Source organism: Crocodylus porosus, unplaced genomic scaffold, assembly GCF_001723895.1.
Source record: "Crocodylus porosus isolate Cpor-Errol unplaced genomic scaffold, CroPor_comp1, whole genome shotgun sequence".
Classification (NCBI taxonomy): Eukaryota; Metazoa; Chordata; order Crocodylia; family Crocodylidae; genus Crocodylus; species Crocodylus porosus.
The window spans coordinates 211,348,542-211,363,995 of NW_017728886.1; the positions used below are offsets into that span (position 1 = coordinate 211,348,542).

Consider the following 15,454-nt stretch of genomic DNA (forward strand, 5'->3'; position numbering starts at 1 on the left):
CTCACAGGTTGGGGACTAGGGAGGAGATGAGGCTTAGCCTGTCACCTCTCTCACCTGGCTGCTGCAGCAGTGAAAAGCCCCCATTCCTGGGGCTTTCCTTCCTCTTGTCCTGCACACATGGAGGGGATAGGAGGGGCTGGGGTTCTATTCCCTTGCCCCCCCCCCCCATCCCATTCCACTGGGCCGCGAGGTGCTGGCAGGAAGAAGAGGCTTTAGTGCTTTAGCTCAGTAATAGCTGAGGGAGGGGCCAGCCGTGCTCCGCTAGAGTAGACAGCAGAGCCCAGGGCTGCACATCATTCAGGGATCCTGGTGGACTGTGATTTAACTTGAATTGGGAAGGGATTTGGGACAGAAGTTCTATAAAATGATTTGACCTAAATCAATTGCGTCTGATACTACATCTAACCAGGTTTATCTTAAACTGGTTTTGGCCATTTTGAAAGTGGTTTATGTTCACTGAACTTTTGTTCCGGTTTGGACCACTCCAGCCAGTTTTTCTGTAACTTCTGTTCCTAGCCCAGCTGTCTAGCAGAGCTCTTCAGATTTATGCTTATGAATCCCTTTGAAGGAGAAAAGCTTATAAGCTTTTGTTCATTAAATATCAGCTAAGATTATTTTGAAGATAAAATATTTCTTCTGGCTTGTGAAATCAAACTGCTGTACTTGAGCATGAGGCTGCTGTTGTTTGTATTGAGTACAATTAGAAAGTATAACTTATGTAAGTACAGGGTGAATATTGGGAGCTGGGAGAAAAACTGTTCACTAGGGCGCCCCAGGGAAGGACAAGGAGCAACGGCCATAAATTGTTAAAGGAAGGTTTCAGGTTGGAGGCAAGGAAGAAATTGTTTACCGTAAGGGTGACCAGAATCTGGAACAAACTTCCCAAGGAAGTGGTGCAGTCTGCAATGTTGGAAGTTTTCAAAAGGAGACTGGACAGACACCTTGCTGGGATCATTTGATCTCAACAATATTGCTACCCAGAGCAGGGGGACTGATCTTTCAAGGTCCCTTGCAACACTCAATTTCTATGATTCTGTGCTGCTTATGTTTAAAAAATTTGGGTTGCTCTAGAGTACAAATGCTCAAAAATGATTACTATTTTGGAAAGAACTTTTGTTCACAATTGAAAAATTAATCTTTTTATTTATTTGTGTATTTTACAGTATTAGAAAAAAGTGAATTTAAAGATGAACCACTGCTATTTCGTTTTTTTGCGGATGAAGAGATGGAAGGATCAAATATGAAGCACAGGCTCATGAAACATGACTTAAAAGTTGTGGAAAATGTTATAGCCAAATCATTATTGGTAAGTTAGTTTGAATAAATATCTGCTTTGGCCAGTAATAGGTAGGATGCAGTAACATCCTATGTTTGTGTATTAGAACACAGTGTGTTTTTGCTTTCATTTATTTTTAAAGAACATTTCAGATCATTTCAGTAAACATTGTGTTAAACTATTTTATTTTTCAGATTAAATCTAATGAAGGCAGCTATGGTTTTGGTTTAGAAGACAAAAACAAAGTGCCTATTATTAAAGTAGTGGAGAAAGGGTCAAATGCTGAGGTATCAAATACTAATTTATACTGTGGTTTTTTACTTTTACATTTTATGGTCTTGTTCAAAAATGTATATTCACATTCTTATTTGTGGTATAATTTTTTAAATATCATATATTTAGAAAATAACGTTCAGCTTCCTGCTTTGGATATTTTTTCAAGGAAAAATTTGGATTTTTTGTCATGTTTGTTTAAAACAGCTTTTATAACCATTTGTAGCCCTATCACTTTATTTCCTGTTGTGATTTATGATATTTGAAGTTATATTATTAATATCTTATAAATGTTTTATTTTTATGTGATACCCTTATTCTTGAGTGCCAGGCATGACTGCAAAGAACATGTGATGAAAATAAAGCAAATGTGGCACTCCACAGACAAATACTTGAATTATTTCATTTAAAAGTGGGGGGTATCAAGGTTTTTATTGTTTTTATTTGTAATAATGTAAACTGCAAAGTTTGAAAATCTGAGAAAGTAAATGAGAGGGTTTGTATTTATGTTGGCATTGTTTCAGATGGAACACACTGACATGAATGGGAATTCCTGTATATGCATAGATAGAGAAATAATGATATTTTAAGATAACATTTGGAATTTTTATTTTACAGGGAAATCCTTGAAGAGCTGCATTTAACTTTTTTTTTTATCCCATAAAAGGATAGGAATTAAAGATGCAGCAAAACAGTGGTATAATACAACCACAGGATTATATCCAGCCAAAGTTCAGCTGTATTAACTTTGCATAACCCTATTTTTTCTAGACCCCTGACAGACGTTCTACACAAGACATGATTAACGGGTTAATCATGTCTTAAGTAGTGACTTGGCCCCACATTCAATCAAATAATGGCATGATAAAATGAGGAATAAGCCATGGTGTTATAACACAAAATATGTATAATAACTTTTAGGGCTAGTTTATCTTAGGCCTTTAATTGAACATGTGGCTAGTGCCCAGCCTGTGGAGCAGAGCCAGCCTTAGCGGGGGTGGGGGTGATGTGGGCAAATGCCCAGGATGCTATGGGAGGGAACCCCCTCCACACACACACACACGGGCACTGCAAGTGGCAGGTAGCAGTGCTGGCCTGGGGTGTTGCTTGGGGCCCCGCATGATGTGATGCTGGTGTGAGCTACCTGATTCCACACCTGCTTCTGCTTGGGTGGGGCAGTGTGGTCTGGGGCAGCATATGCAGGAAGCCCTTGGCTGGGGCTGAAGGCCCTTGGAGGGAAGCGGGGGATGGCTCTGGCCAAGGCTTGCCTGCATGTGGCCAGTTGTGTGTTGGGCCCTGGAGGAACTCCAGGGTAGATGTAGGGCACTGGGAGGCTCCATGCAAGTACTCACCAGCTGTTGATCACAGGCTCCTGCTTCCTTCATTTTGACTCCATGGGGCTGCAGCCAGTGATCCCTGCTGCAGGCAGATGCCTTGCCAGCTATCTGGCCCATCAGACAGAGCCCCTCTGCAGCAGGGCAGCATGGGGGGATGGGAGAGTGCTAGGTAGGAAGAGCACCGGAGGGTACCCAAATACAAGTTTGGTCAGGGTGCCATTTTCCTTAAGGCCTGCTCTGCGGTGGAGTACATAGGAAATGGTCTCAATATGTTGTGATTGGTCCTCTGTCCCCAACCTCTCCATTCCTAATTATTAAACTGGCACCTTTCACCACCTCTGGCTGATCACAACTCCTGGCCAGGGTGGTACATGGTGCTTTTGATTGTAACATCTATCAGGGACTTAATTGCCCAATAATTTAAAGCAGGGGTGGGCAAAATGGCAGATCCAGCTGGTGGCCAGACTTCATTTCCCTGCAGCCCATGCCCACGTGGCTGGGCCTGGTTCCCATGGAGACCCCAGCAGCAGCTGTGGTGTGATAGCATGAGGTCGGGGTTTCAATGGAGAGCGGCCCCAGCAGCACTGGTAGGGCATGGAGCTGCTTCAGAGCTGGGCTAGGATCTTGCAGTGGTGACATCATGGTCCAGAGCCAGGGTAGAGCCTCCATCTACAGCCTGCATGCTCTGGGCAGGGATGTGCAGGCAGTGGGTCACAGCTCTGCCCCAGCTCCCTGCAGTGGTGACAGCGTGGTCTGGAGCTGGGGCAGAGCTGTGATCCGCTGCCTGCATGCCCCTGCCTGGAGCATGCAGGCTGCAGATCGTGGCTTTGCCCTTGCTCTGGACCATGCTGTCACTGCCACAAGATCCTACCATGTCTCTAGAGCAGCTCCCTGCCCTGCAGGGATGGTGCTGGGTGGGGGGCGGGGGGCAATAGCCACCCCAAAATTTCCTGTAGCCACCCCTCCCAGGGGCATCACTGCTGCCACTGCTGCCCACCTTGCACAAGTGGTGACAGCTGAACCTGCCCCGCTCCTGCCTGCAGCACAGCCTCCCCTCAGCCCTACACCAGGAAGAGGCTGGCGCTGCTGCTGCCTGCCAGCACTGCTAGGGGCTGTCTCCACAGAAACGCCAGCCTTGTGGTATCACAGCATGGCTGCTGCTGGGGTCTCCATGAAAACTGGCCCCAGCCATCTGGGCAGGGGCTGCTGGGAAATGGAGTCTACTGCCAGTCAGATCCAGCCCCTGGGTTGGACTTTGCCCACCCTGATTTCAAGATACTTTATGATCCTGTATGTCATATCTATGGCTCAAATGTGTGAAACACAAAATGTTTGAGGATTTTTTGTTTTTGTAAGGTAAAACATTTACTTGCTGTTTACCACGTTTATTAGAAAGTCCCTGTATTTTGAAAATGAGTTTTAACTTCTTTAGAGAACAGCAGACAAGTAGATTAGATAATATGACAGTTTCTATTGGGCCAATTTCTGTTATTGTCATGCTGTCTACATTATTAATAATGACTATTAACTTGTATTGCAGCAATGTCTGAAGGCTTCAGCCAAGGTCAGGGCCTTTTGTACTAAGTGTTTTTCAAACATGGCTTCCAATATGTTTTTTTGGCATCCTAGGTCTGGGTTATGCCTGTTTTGTCAATTTCTTATTGATATGACATTATATTACTGGCTCTTCAGTACAACTGAGGAGAAATCATTATATTGGTGGTCAAAAAAAAGATTCTGATTGTTTTTCTTCTTCTCTCACTTAGATGGCAGGTCTGGAAGTAGGGAAAAAGATCTTCGCCATTAATGGTGACCTAGTTTTTCTGAGACCCTTCAGTGAAGTGGATTACTTTTTGAGAGCATGTTTAAACAGCAGACAGCCCCTTAGGGTTCTTGTGAGCACAAAACCACGCGAGTAAGTTGTGGTTCCTGTTTTGGGAATTTTAAAAATGGTGACTGAAGGGACTTTTAAAAGGCAAATGGCTTTATATTATTAAACAGGAATGACTGAATTAACTTAATATTGTTGCTTGTAGCTAGGATGAGCTGATTTCTTGCTGAAAGGTACTTTAAATTGTTTAAATGGCTCTTGTAAAGTTACCTGACTATGCAAAATGTTCTTGTTTAATAAAGTGATTGATTTGTTATCAACACAGTAGATCCCTTTAGCTAGTCTTTTCTAAGTCAATCTGCTTTCAATTTATATCTATTATATCAGACAACATCAGCTAAAGGAGAACAGAACTTTTGACTTTCAAATTACTCTCATTTTAAATAATACAGAACCCACAAGGGTAAATGAACCTTTTTCCCATACATAGGCAATTTTCTAATATTTTGTTTATTAAACAACTTCCTCTATTTGGGAACTATATCCTGTCCAACTGTAGGCTAGACTCTGTGATCTAATAGGTGTCTCTCATTAGCTCCTATAAACAAGATTAAAAAAATAAACTCCTTGAGATCTTTAAGAGACTCCTTGAAAGAAAAAAAGTTTTTTCCCTTTCTTCCTTTTATGTGGAAGAATCATGGAATACCAGTTTATTACTTCAAAGACTTTAGTTCTTTTCTTTTAATCCACGGCTGTCCAACTGGCAGTTTGTGGCCCTCTGGCCACTGCTCCCCTCGTCTGTGCCTCACGTGCTCTGGACTGCGATGTCACTGCCACAAGATTCCAGCCTGGCTCTGGAGAAGCTAGCGCCCTGCCCTGCTGTGCGGCTGATGCAGCCAAGGTCTACAGGTTCCACCTTCCCTTTCTCCGGGGGCAACATGGTGCTGCACAGTCTGCAGTGCCAGGGGAGTCATGACATGGTGCAGCAGAGCTTGCAGCCAAGGTGGTGGTTGCAGGGTTGCCTGCTTGCTTGCACAGTGCAGTGGTGGTGGTGGTGGGTGGGGGTAGGTCCCCAATCCGCACATTGCAGTGGAGAGGGAGGAGTGACCAGCCCATGTGGTGCTGGGGGAGCTTGTAGTCCAGGAAGTGAGGGGGGCTGTAACCTCTGCTGGTGCAGCACATGACGTGCAGGCCCTGCTGATGTGGTCCTCAGCTGCTAAGAAGTTGGACAGCCCTGCTTTAGGCTATGCCTAAGTCTTAAATCTGTGAGGTCAGTAGACATAGATAAAACACTGACGATGGTCTTTGTTTAAATAACTGTAAATTAAGGATTTCATAGATTTCTATGGTCAGAAGGGACTTGGCAGATCATCAGGTTTGACCCCCTGCTCCAGGCAGGATAGAGCACTGGGGTTAAGTAACGCCAACCAGATGCCTATTCAATCTCTTCTTGAATACCTCCAAAGTAGGGGAAAGCACCACCTCCCTTAGAAGCCCATTCCATATTTTGGCAACCCTCACTGTAAAGAATTTCTTCCTTATGTCCAATCTAAATCTGTTCTCCTTCGGTTTGTGGCCATTATTTGTGGTAACCTCAAGGGGCACCCTGGTAAACAGAGTGCCCCCTATTCCCTGCTGGCCCACTCTGATGAGTTTGTAGACAGCCACAAGATCACCTCTCAGCCTTCTCTTGCGGAGGCTGAAGAGATTCAGGTCCCTCAGTCTGTCTTCATAGGGTCTTATCTGCAGGCCCTCAACCATATGAGTAGCTCTCCTCTGGACCCTCTCAAGGTTATCCACATCCCTCTTGTACTGCAGCACCCAAAACTGGATGCACTACTCCATCTGCGGCCTCACCAATGCCTCACAGAGGGGAATTATCACTTCCCCTCCCCACGTGATGCACCTCCTGATGCAAGAGAGTATGGTTAGCCTTGCTTATTTATTGCCTTATCACACGGGTGGCTCATGTTCATTTTTGCATCAACCAGGACTCTGAGATCTCTTTCCACTGTTGTGGTGCTCAGAATGGTACCTCCCAGTCTGTAGGTGTGTTGGAGATTCTTTCTCCCCAGGTGCAGCACCTTGCATTTATCCTTGCTAAATTACATCCTATTCTGACCCGCTCACTTCCCCAGTCTATCCAAATCTGCCTGAATTCGCTCCCTGCCCTGCAGGATGTTATACTAGTTTAACAGAGAAAGGAGAATCAGAATCAAAATGACAGTAAGGGCTAAAGTACAATATATACCAGTGTTTCCCAACCTTTTCCACCCCAAGGCACACTTAAATTAATAAAAATTTCCCACAGCACACCTGTTAAGGACAACTTTTTAAAATTAACAAGTATAAGGACTATATAAAAGTGTTATTTAGAGTATGCCCTACCATAGGGTAAAAGGGCATGAGGCTTTACCATACAACAACTAAAATGTGCCTTGTGGGTTGAATTGCAACATTTATCAAATTTTAGTAAAGCAGTGATGTGTAAGAAGATTCCAGATTCTGATTCAGGAAAAATCTCACACTGAAGTAATTTGGAAATATTCATAAGATTAAAAAAAGCTGATTTATTTCCATGTTGGTAAAAATGGAAAACTAGCATTTGCAGACTAGTTGGTTCAGTTTTTAGAAGGGCACATGGGCTGCAAGGGTTTGGATTCAGCCTCTCCCTAGGATATCCCTATATAACCAAGGGTATGGTCACCTTTTTTGTTTATGTGCAAGAAGTGATACAGTGATATTGGTTATTACTGAAAATTTATGGATGAATAAAACTTTTGCATAGTGTTGAATGAATGTCTTTTAAAACAACATTTATCTCTTCTGAATCTCAGCATTTTTCTTCTATTTTTCTCAATACTCTACTTCCTAAAATCTAACACATTGTGCTATGTACTACACTGATATGGAGCAATAGATAGTTCCTACCAAAAGAACTTATAATTTAGTAGAGCTAGAGAAACATTGGCATGAAATGTTTTTTCACTGATATCTGCTTATTTGTCTTCATGACATGTGAACCTAACTAGTTTTCAGTGAAATTCCAGCAGAATCATGGTTCCTTGGCAGTCTGCACCACTGGGGCTTTCAAAGCCTGTGACTCTCAGGCACTTGCCAAAGTAGCTGCCTAGGAATAAGGTAACCCAGGACTTTGGTGCTTCTGGCTCACAGTGTTAGCAGACATTGATTTAATGGCAGATGGGATCTTATCCCTGATTACAACCATTGTACATCCTGCCATGTCACACATGCGTAGCAGGACATATGATTGCTAGGATCAGGGCATGAATCCCAACCACACAACGACTGGCACAAGGAGACTGATATGGGGGACTGGTCCCCTATGCCATGCTTCACCCTCTCAAATTGCTGGTGTCTGTAGAGCCCAGAATAACAATCTCATGTGTGCTGAAAAGGGGAAAGTGTGCATTACAGCCCTACATGGGATTGCCCCGGCACAGATTTGCAAGTTCTAGCTGAGGGTGCTTGATTAACATCCCTGCTCAGCATCTAAAAACCCATGTGCAAGGCTGCCCAACAAATTTTAACCTGCCATGCACTCAATTAAGGCACCATAAGTCAAAGAGGTGCTTCGCATTAGATGTGGAATGTCTTTGTGGAATATCTTTGTAGTTTGTTTGCCATTTGATAACACAATGACTTGGGTGAATGTGTGTTATGTTATCACACGTTTAACTTGATTTACTTTTCTCTGTATATCTTAATCTCATGAAGACTCAGACTATAATTTAGTCTCAGTCTCATCGTAGCCTTATCTCTGGGCCAAGTTTTGAGATCCTTATGAAATAAGAGCTGCAGGATCAGTTCTCTTTTTCTATTCTATTTTTTCCCTTATTCTTATCCATTGTTTTTTGTGATTCCTGTAATTCATAGACTTATTGGAACTTTTTAAAAGAAAACGTTTTAAATTGAAATTTACTAAAATTAAATTAATTTGATTTTTTTAGGGTATGTTGTAGGAGCTTTAAAGGACAAAATTTAGTCTGTTGTTCTTTGGAATGTATTTCTTGAGTTTTGATAGCACCTTAATACAAGTAAACAAAAGAAATAAAAAAAAGTACTATCTAACAGGCAGGCCCTTTCAAAGTATCTCATGCCAGAAAGAAATGAACCCCAAACCATTAGTCATTCTTAAAAAAGGTAGTTTTCAATTTTCATGTTTGCCACTCTTGACTGAAAAATGAAGCATTGCTTTCCTATGAGTATTGTGAAAGTAAATTAATTGTAAATGTCAAATGGTCATAAAGCATGGTGATAAGCATTATGTCATGGTGTAAACAACTAGTGGTGGTTAAGAGTCTCTCTTTTTAGTCCTTTTCAGCTTTCAAAAGAGTGAAAAATATCTGGCTTGTGGGTGAGGGGGTTGAGGTTGATTACAATAGGTGAATTAATGATAAGATTCTTCCATAATCTCCATTTAATATTTCATATGGAGTTCTTGTATTGTATTAGGACAGTGAAGATTCCTGATTCTGCAGATGGGCTGGGATTCCAAATCAGAGGCTTTGGTCCATCAGTTGTCCATGCTGTTGGGAGAGGTAAGTCCCAGGTTCTGACTAAAATAATAGGAAGCATCTCCATACTGTCTTAAGGTCCTGGTAAGATAATATACAGGATCATTCCTATTGATGCAAACAGCATCAAATAGAACTACTGAATAGAATAGAATTTTTTTTAAAACTCCTTTGAAACATTTTGTTTGTGGAAATTATGTTTGTTCTGAACATAACCCATATATAGGTTTTAAAAACAATGTCCTTTTACAGATTAAGGAATAATTAGTAGAAGACGTAAATGAACTCATTGACTAGAGGTCAGGAGTAACTTTCTGACAGTTACTTTGTTCATTTTACATCCTATGTATATGCTTTTGACAGGTACTTTTGTGCAGCTCTGGACTCATTTTATGAACTACAGATGTTTGCTCTAAATACTGTTTTATGTCCTTTCTGTGATATGACTGTCAGAAACTTGCCATTTCCTTTAATCTAACATACCCTGGATGGCTGGTCTGATACTAACAAAGAACAGAAGTATTCTGTATGTCTGTTGTGTGGTATTACATTTGGAACCAACAGTTTGTATGATCAGTTTTTTCAGGGACTTGAGCAAGTTGGAATAAGATCATGCCTACATCCAATTATGGGCTTAATAGGAGGACTAGAATCCAGCCCGTAGTCTTCACTGGCACCTTTTTCATGATTACCACAGAAAGGAAAAGAACTGACTATACATGGGATTTTAGTTGACTTGAGTCCCAATAACCAGTCCTTCCAGAACACATTTGAGGTATATTGCAGGGAATTGTAGATTATAGGACTGTGCAAAATGGCCATGTCTCATTTCAATTTCAGATTCGGCCGTTTCAGAGGATAGTGATTCGTTTTGGTGTTTCAGATCACTGCTGTGTTTCGATTTGGCCAAATATGTTCCAGAGTTTTGATGCTGTTTTGGAGATTCAGATTGGCCAGAGAGAGGCAGGCACAGCCAGGTGGCTGCAGGTTTTCCCTTTTTCCCATACATAGGCAATTTGGCTACCAGCTCTTTTGGCTGTGCCTGTCTTTTCCCAGGTGTGGGGAGCAGTGGGAGAAGCCCCCATGGCTGCCCTGCCTGACCCCATCTCCAGGCCAGCTAGCCCCAGCATAGTCCTGGCACTTAAAAAAAAAAAAAAAAAGCCCCGCACTTACTGGTTCTACCAGCAGTGATCAGGGCTTCTGAGGGCTCATGGCAGAGACCCCCTGCACAGTGTGGGGCAGTGGGAGGCAGTGGGATCACCCCTGCCACCTGGTGCCTGCACGGCAGCTGCCCTATGGCACGGGTCCAGTGCAACTTGGCAGAGCACCATGCACTGTCTGGGAGCTGGGACAGCTCTGGCAGTCACCTGGAGCCCAGCACCACTCAGCCCCAATGGCCCCAACTCCCAGACAGTATGTGGCACCCTGCTGAGCCGCACTGCACCCACGCCATGGGGCAGCTGCCACGTGGGTACTGGGGCGGGGATTCCCGCTGCCCCCTCACTGCCCCATGCTCTGCAGGGAGCTTTGCCATGAGTCCTCAGAGGCTCTGATCCCCACTGCCAGAACCGGTGAGTGCAGGGCTTTTTTTTTTTAAAGTGCTGGGATGCTGGGGCCAGGCTGGGCAGTGGGGCTCTGCCACATGGCCCTAGAGCCCCCACAGCCCCAGCTACAGCCAGTGAGTGTGGCTTTTTTTTGTTTTTTTTGGAGGCTAGGCTGGGTCGGCAGCCGTGGGGGATTCTCCCGTGTCTTCCCTGGCTGTGCTTGGCATGGGCTGCACCGAACAGACTCGAGTGCTGGCGCTGGCCCCAGCCGGCAGCAGCAGCATGCTGTCATCCCGCACACATATCCAGGGGCCTGTGTCCCTCGGGAGGGCTGTGGGGCTCTGCCATGCTCCTCCCGGGGGGTGCAGGCCCCTAGATCTGCATATGGGATGACAGCAGGCTGCTGTCCCTCCCCCAGAGCACTGGGACAGAAGGGACCTCAGGAACAGATCACAGACATTGGCCAGCTACAGATGTCACTATCAGAACAGTCTTTCTGCCCTTCTTCCCCCTCCCTCTTCTTAGTTTCTGTTTCCCTGCAAGCCCAGCTCCAAAACATCCGAAACATCTGAAACATTTCTGAAATGTTTCAGATGGTTTCATTACATTTCAGAGATGTTTCAGAGCCTTCTGTTTCATTTCAGAGGTTTTTCGGCGCCCAGAATTCCAATTCTGAAACAGCTGCCAAAATTTCACATAGCTCTAGTAGATTTTCTCCACCTATGCTTTTTCTGTTCATCAGAATGAGGACTTTTCCAAGGTTGTCACTCTAAAGAGAGAAAAAATTATTGGACCATATACTTTATTTATAAACACTGTTTTATCTTTGTTCACAATGATTAAAGTTAATAAAAGTTTGTATTCCAACATTTTAAATGTTGGAAGCAGGTGGTATGCCATTCCATTACAAGTGAAATTGAAGGATGATTAAAATAAGAACTGAACACACAGAAATGCCTTTGGACATGGGTTTTGCACATGTTGTTTGGTTGGAACTTTTTGGTTGACTTTAATATTTTCTTTGAATTATGGGGCCAGTTGTCAGAGCTTCTTTTTTTAGGTAGCGAGAGAGACATCTGCAGGAGTCAAGAAGCAAAGGGTTAGAAAACTGAATAGAATTTAGACTATAATAATTCTTTATGTTTAATTTTTGTCAAATTACAGAAGTTTTTATCTTTTTTACTAAAAAATTGAAATACATATTTTCCTAGATTTTCAGAGATGTCTGTTTGAATGTTTTTTTTACTAAAATAATCTATAAAGTCTATACAGAAAATTCCCCGCATAGTCAGCATAGAACCATGACATTTCTTGGAGTCCCGTTGACTGGCTTTACTAGCCACGTAAGGAGCAACACTACCGGGTCCTCATGCAAAATGAGCTTATTGCTAGTTAGTTTAAAAGAGGATCCTTTAGCATGTGATTTGGCAACTTTCACAATTTTTTTAAGGAACTGTGGCAGCTGCAGCTGGTCTCCACCCTGGACAGTGCATAATCAAAGTGAATGGAATTAATGTCAGCAAAGAGAGTCATGCAAGCGTTATTGCCCATGTTACAGCCTGCAGGAAATACAGGCGTCCAATGCAGGTACAGTTTACTGCTTATGCTCCCATTTGACTCCCTGTGTGCTTTTTCATGTTTTGTTCTATATGGTGCCCGATGTATCCAGCATGTGTTCAAGAAACAAAGGGGAGACAGGGTTATTAAACAATAAAATCTGATGATTGTTTAACATTTACTGCTGCTGTTCAAGGTGCGTTTGATTTCTGCTTCAAAAAGCGAAGCATTTAACTAAATATTTTTCTCACGCTGTCTTCTTAAAGGATTATTTCTATCAGTGTTCCATCCAGAAAATACTATGAGGTACATTCTCATTTTGATGGAGATCCATTTACACAGCTTGCTTCCTGTTCATCAGCAAGTGAATATAACCCGTTCTACTAATTTCTTTTCCAGATTTTAGTGTCACTTTAGTACAGAGAGAGCAATACACACACACACTTATACATACATGAAAAAATATATGTATCTTACATGTATCTTGCTTATAAATGTCTCTCTGCACTCCCTTTACTCCACATTGCTAGGAAATTGATTATTTCAAAGATTCGGATTTTCTATTTCTTTAGATGAACAAAATGTAGTTTTGCTTTTTAGTTTAGAAAGAAAATCAAATGTTTTAAAACCTACGGTAAATGTTATTTTAAAAAGGTGAATTCAGCAATGTAATTTTTCCAAGTTCTTGGAAATTCTTTATCAACCATAAGCTAGTATAATTAATTAACTTCACAATATATCTAATTTCATGCTAATTGAGAAAAAAATCCAATTAAAATGGAGTGTGAAACCCTTCCCTCAGTCCAACTGAACAGATATGCGATAACCAGTGGAAATATGGGTTTGTTTCAAGTGTGTGATGTAGATGATAGCAGATTAATGAAGATGCTTCCTGTGGGTCTCTTTGTGCTCCAGTATAGAACTGAAACCGTTATATACCATATCATGATTGATCTCAAAAGATTTCAAAATGGAGTTGAGTTCTTGTCAAAAGGGGGCACTTTTATTACTTCTAGATATCATTGTATAGTTTCTTTTATCTTTAATTGCCTAAATTAAAGGCATTTACAATATTGGTGAAGGCTGTCTGAATTCAGGTTAGGGAGTAATTGGGAATCGTGTTTCTTGAACAAAATAAGGTGTCCTTTGAGCCCACAGTAGACTCCTCAAGATATGAGTAGAGCTCTGACTGATTGGTACAGACTGTTGTCTTAGGAATATAGACCTATAAAACAATCCCACAGTCAAATCAGCAACATCTCACAAAGCAAACTGGGATTCAAAATTATTTCCTTTGGATTGTAGCTGTGCAAATAACTGCTGGGTATTTCTAGGAAGACTCTCTGAAATCTGGATACAAAATATTAGGTACCTTCAATACTGTATGAATTGCTTTGAGTAAAAGGTAAAGCATATTTGAATGTGGGTTTATCTAGAAAGGTAAAATATATCTTAATCATTAAGGCTATTAACCCATTAATTGGTGGATGATTAGAAAGGTAATATATGTTTTACATAATTAGGCTGTATTTTGATAAACATTTCATACGGCGAACATGATAATCAACTCAACACTTGATACTCTTTCTTAACTTACAGTTGATCCCACTCACTGCTTCTTAGAGGCTCCAGTTTCAGTTCAGCCATACTGCATTTTATTTTTGTCCTTTATTCTGCCGCACTTATCAGAAAAGTAAGAGGTTAAGTGAGTTTAATTTTATGTGGACACTCTGTGGGAGAAGGGAATCTTGCTTATTCCTTGTTTAACAAAATGTTTGTTTCACTGTATTTGCTTCAGATGTGCTGTACAGGTCTTTTTGATGAGGCATAAAACAAAGGGTAGCTATACTAACTATAAACACAGTCAGAAACAAATTAACTGATAAACTCTCTAGGATCAGTACAATACATTTTCCTACAACTGTTTTTGATAAAAATCAATCTCACTACTCTTTGTCCAACATCTTGTTGTTTTTCAAACTGAAACACAGAAAACAATATAATTGACAAACGTTTCTAATAGCTAGGGTATTAAAATGTTCTCCTGTTTGAAAGAAGTGAAATGGAGCAGTTTTTATTACACATGAATTTATTTTTTTTTAGCAAGATTCCATACAGTGGGTATATAACAGTATTGAGAGTGCACAGGAAGATCTTCAGAAAACAAACTCCAAGCCCCCTGGAGGTGATGGAGGGGATGTCTTTGACTGCAAAGTGGAAGGTCTGAGTTTTATTTTTAGCATGCCCTTCTTTTTACTAGCTCCTTTTTATTAGCAAGGAATATAGAATTTGTTCTTTCCCTAGAGAACTATGAAGCAGACCATGAAGTTTGTTTTATGTAAGGATTTATTGGCAATTCCCGATCTGACAGAAAAAGAAAATATTAAAATACCATCTTCCTTGGAATAGTTGAAATTCCCATATTCAACCTGATATTTTGGGAGAATGTCACTTTCATGAAAAACTCTAGTTTAAATTCATCAATGATGATAACATAGTCCAAAGTCAGTTAAGATGAATAACATGCTGTTTTGGGCCCCCAAATGTGAGTCAAATATCAAAGTACCTTTCAAGCAAAGTAAAGCTTAACAAACTTTTTACAGTGTGTTATAATATAGATACTACTACAGTCTGTGTCTATAATATACTATAGTTTGTGTCTATAGATACTAGTCCTCACACCTCTTAATCTAATTTGGTCTTTAGTCATCCACAGCCTGAGTATTTTCCTGAATTGATTCAGCTTGTAGACAGGACTTTTTTTTATGTGCCTTTTAATAATAGTTATCAAAAGATTCCTATTTCCAAAGATTTAGCCTACTGCTGTTCTTTTATTTGGATTTAGGTCTGAGAGCACCAAAATAAAATTAATTAATTATATTTTTTTTAATTCCAGAGGTAATTGATAAATTCAACACTATGGCAATAATTGATGGGAGGAAAGATCATGTTAGTCTGACTGTTGATAATGTTCACCTGGAATACGGAGTGGTTTATGAGTATGACAGCACTGCTGGAATGAAATGCCATGTGTTAGAGAAAATGGTTGAACCAAAAGGCTTTTTCAGCTTGACAGCCAAGGTATGGAAGCATATGTA

The 15,454-nt window shown here is 41.4% G+C and overlaps 1 protein-coding gene across 1 annotated transcript in view; it reads left to right on the top strand.

Annotated features, from left to right (window-relative positions):
- PREX2 (phosphatidylinositol-3,4,5-trisphosphate dependent Rac exchange factor 2) overlaps positions 1-15,454 on the top strand; it is a 296,072-nt gene that overhangs the window by 140,860 nt on the left and 139,758 nt on the right. The window contains exons 16-22 of the mRNA XM_019548936.1: positions 1,164-1,306; positions 1,471-1,563; positions 4,653-4,801; positions 9,194-9,279; positions 12,250-12,386; positions 14,460-14,577; positions 15,253-15,437. Of these exons, the coding sequence (XP_019404481.1) occupies positions 1,164-1,306; positions 1,471-1,563; positions 4,653-4,801; positions 9,194-9,279; positions 12,250-12,386; positions 14,460-14,577; positions 15,253-15,437 (911 nt within the window). The remainder of the gene's footprint in view (positions 1-1,163; positions 1,307-1,470; positions 1,564-4,652; positions 4,802-9,193; positions 9,280-12,249; positions 12,387-14,459; positions 14,578-15,252; positions 15,438-15,454) is intronic.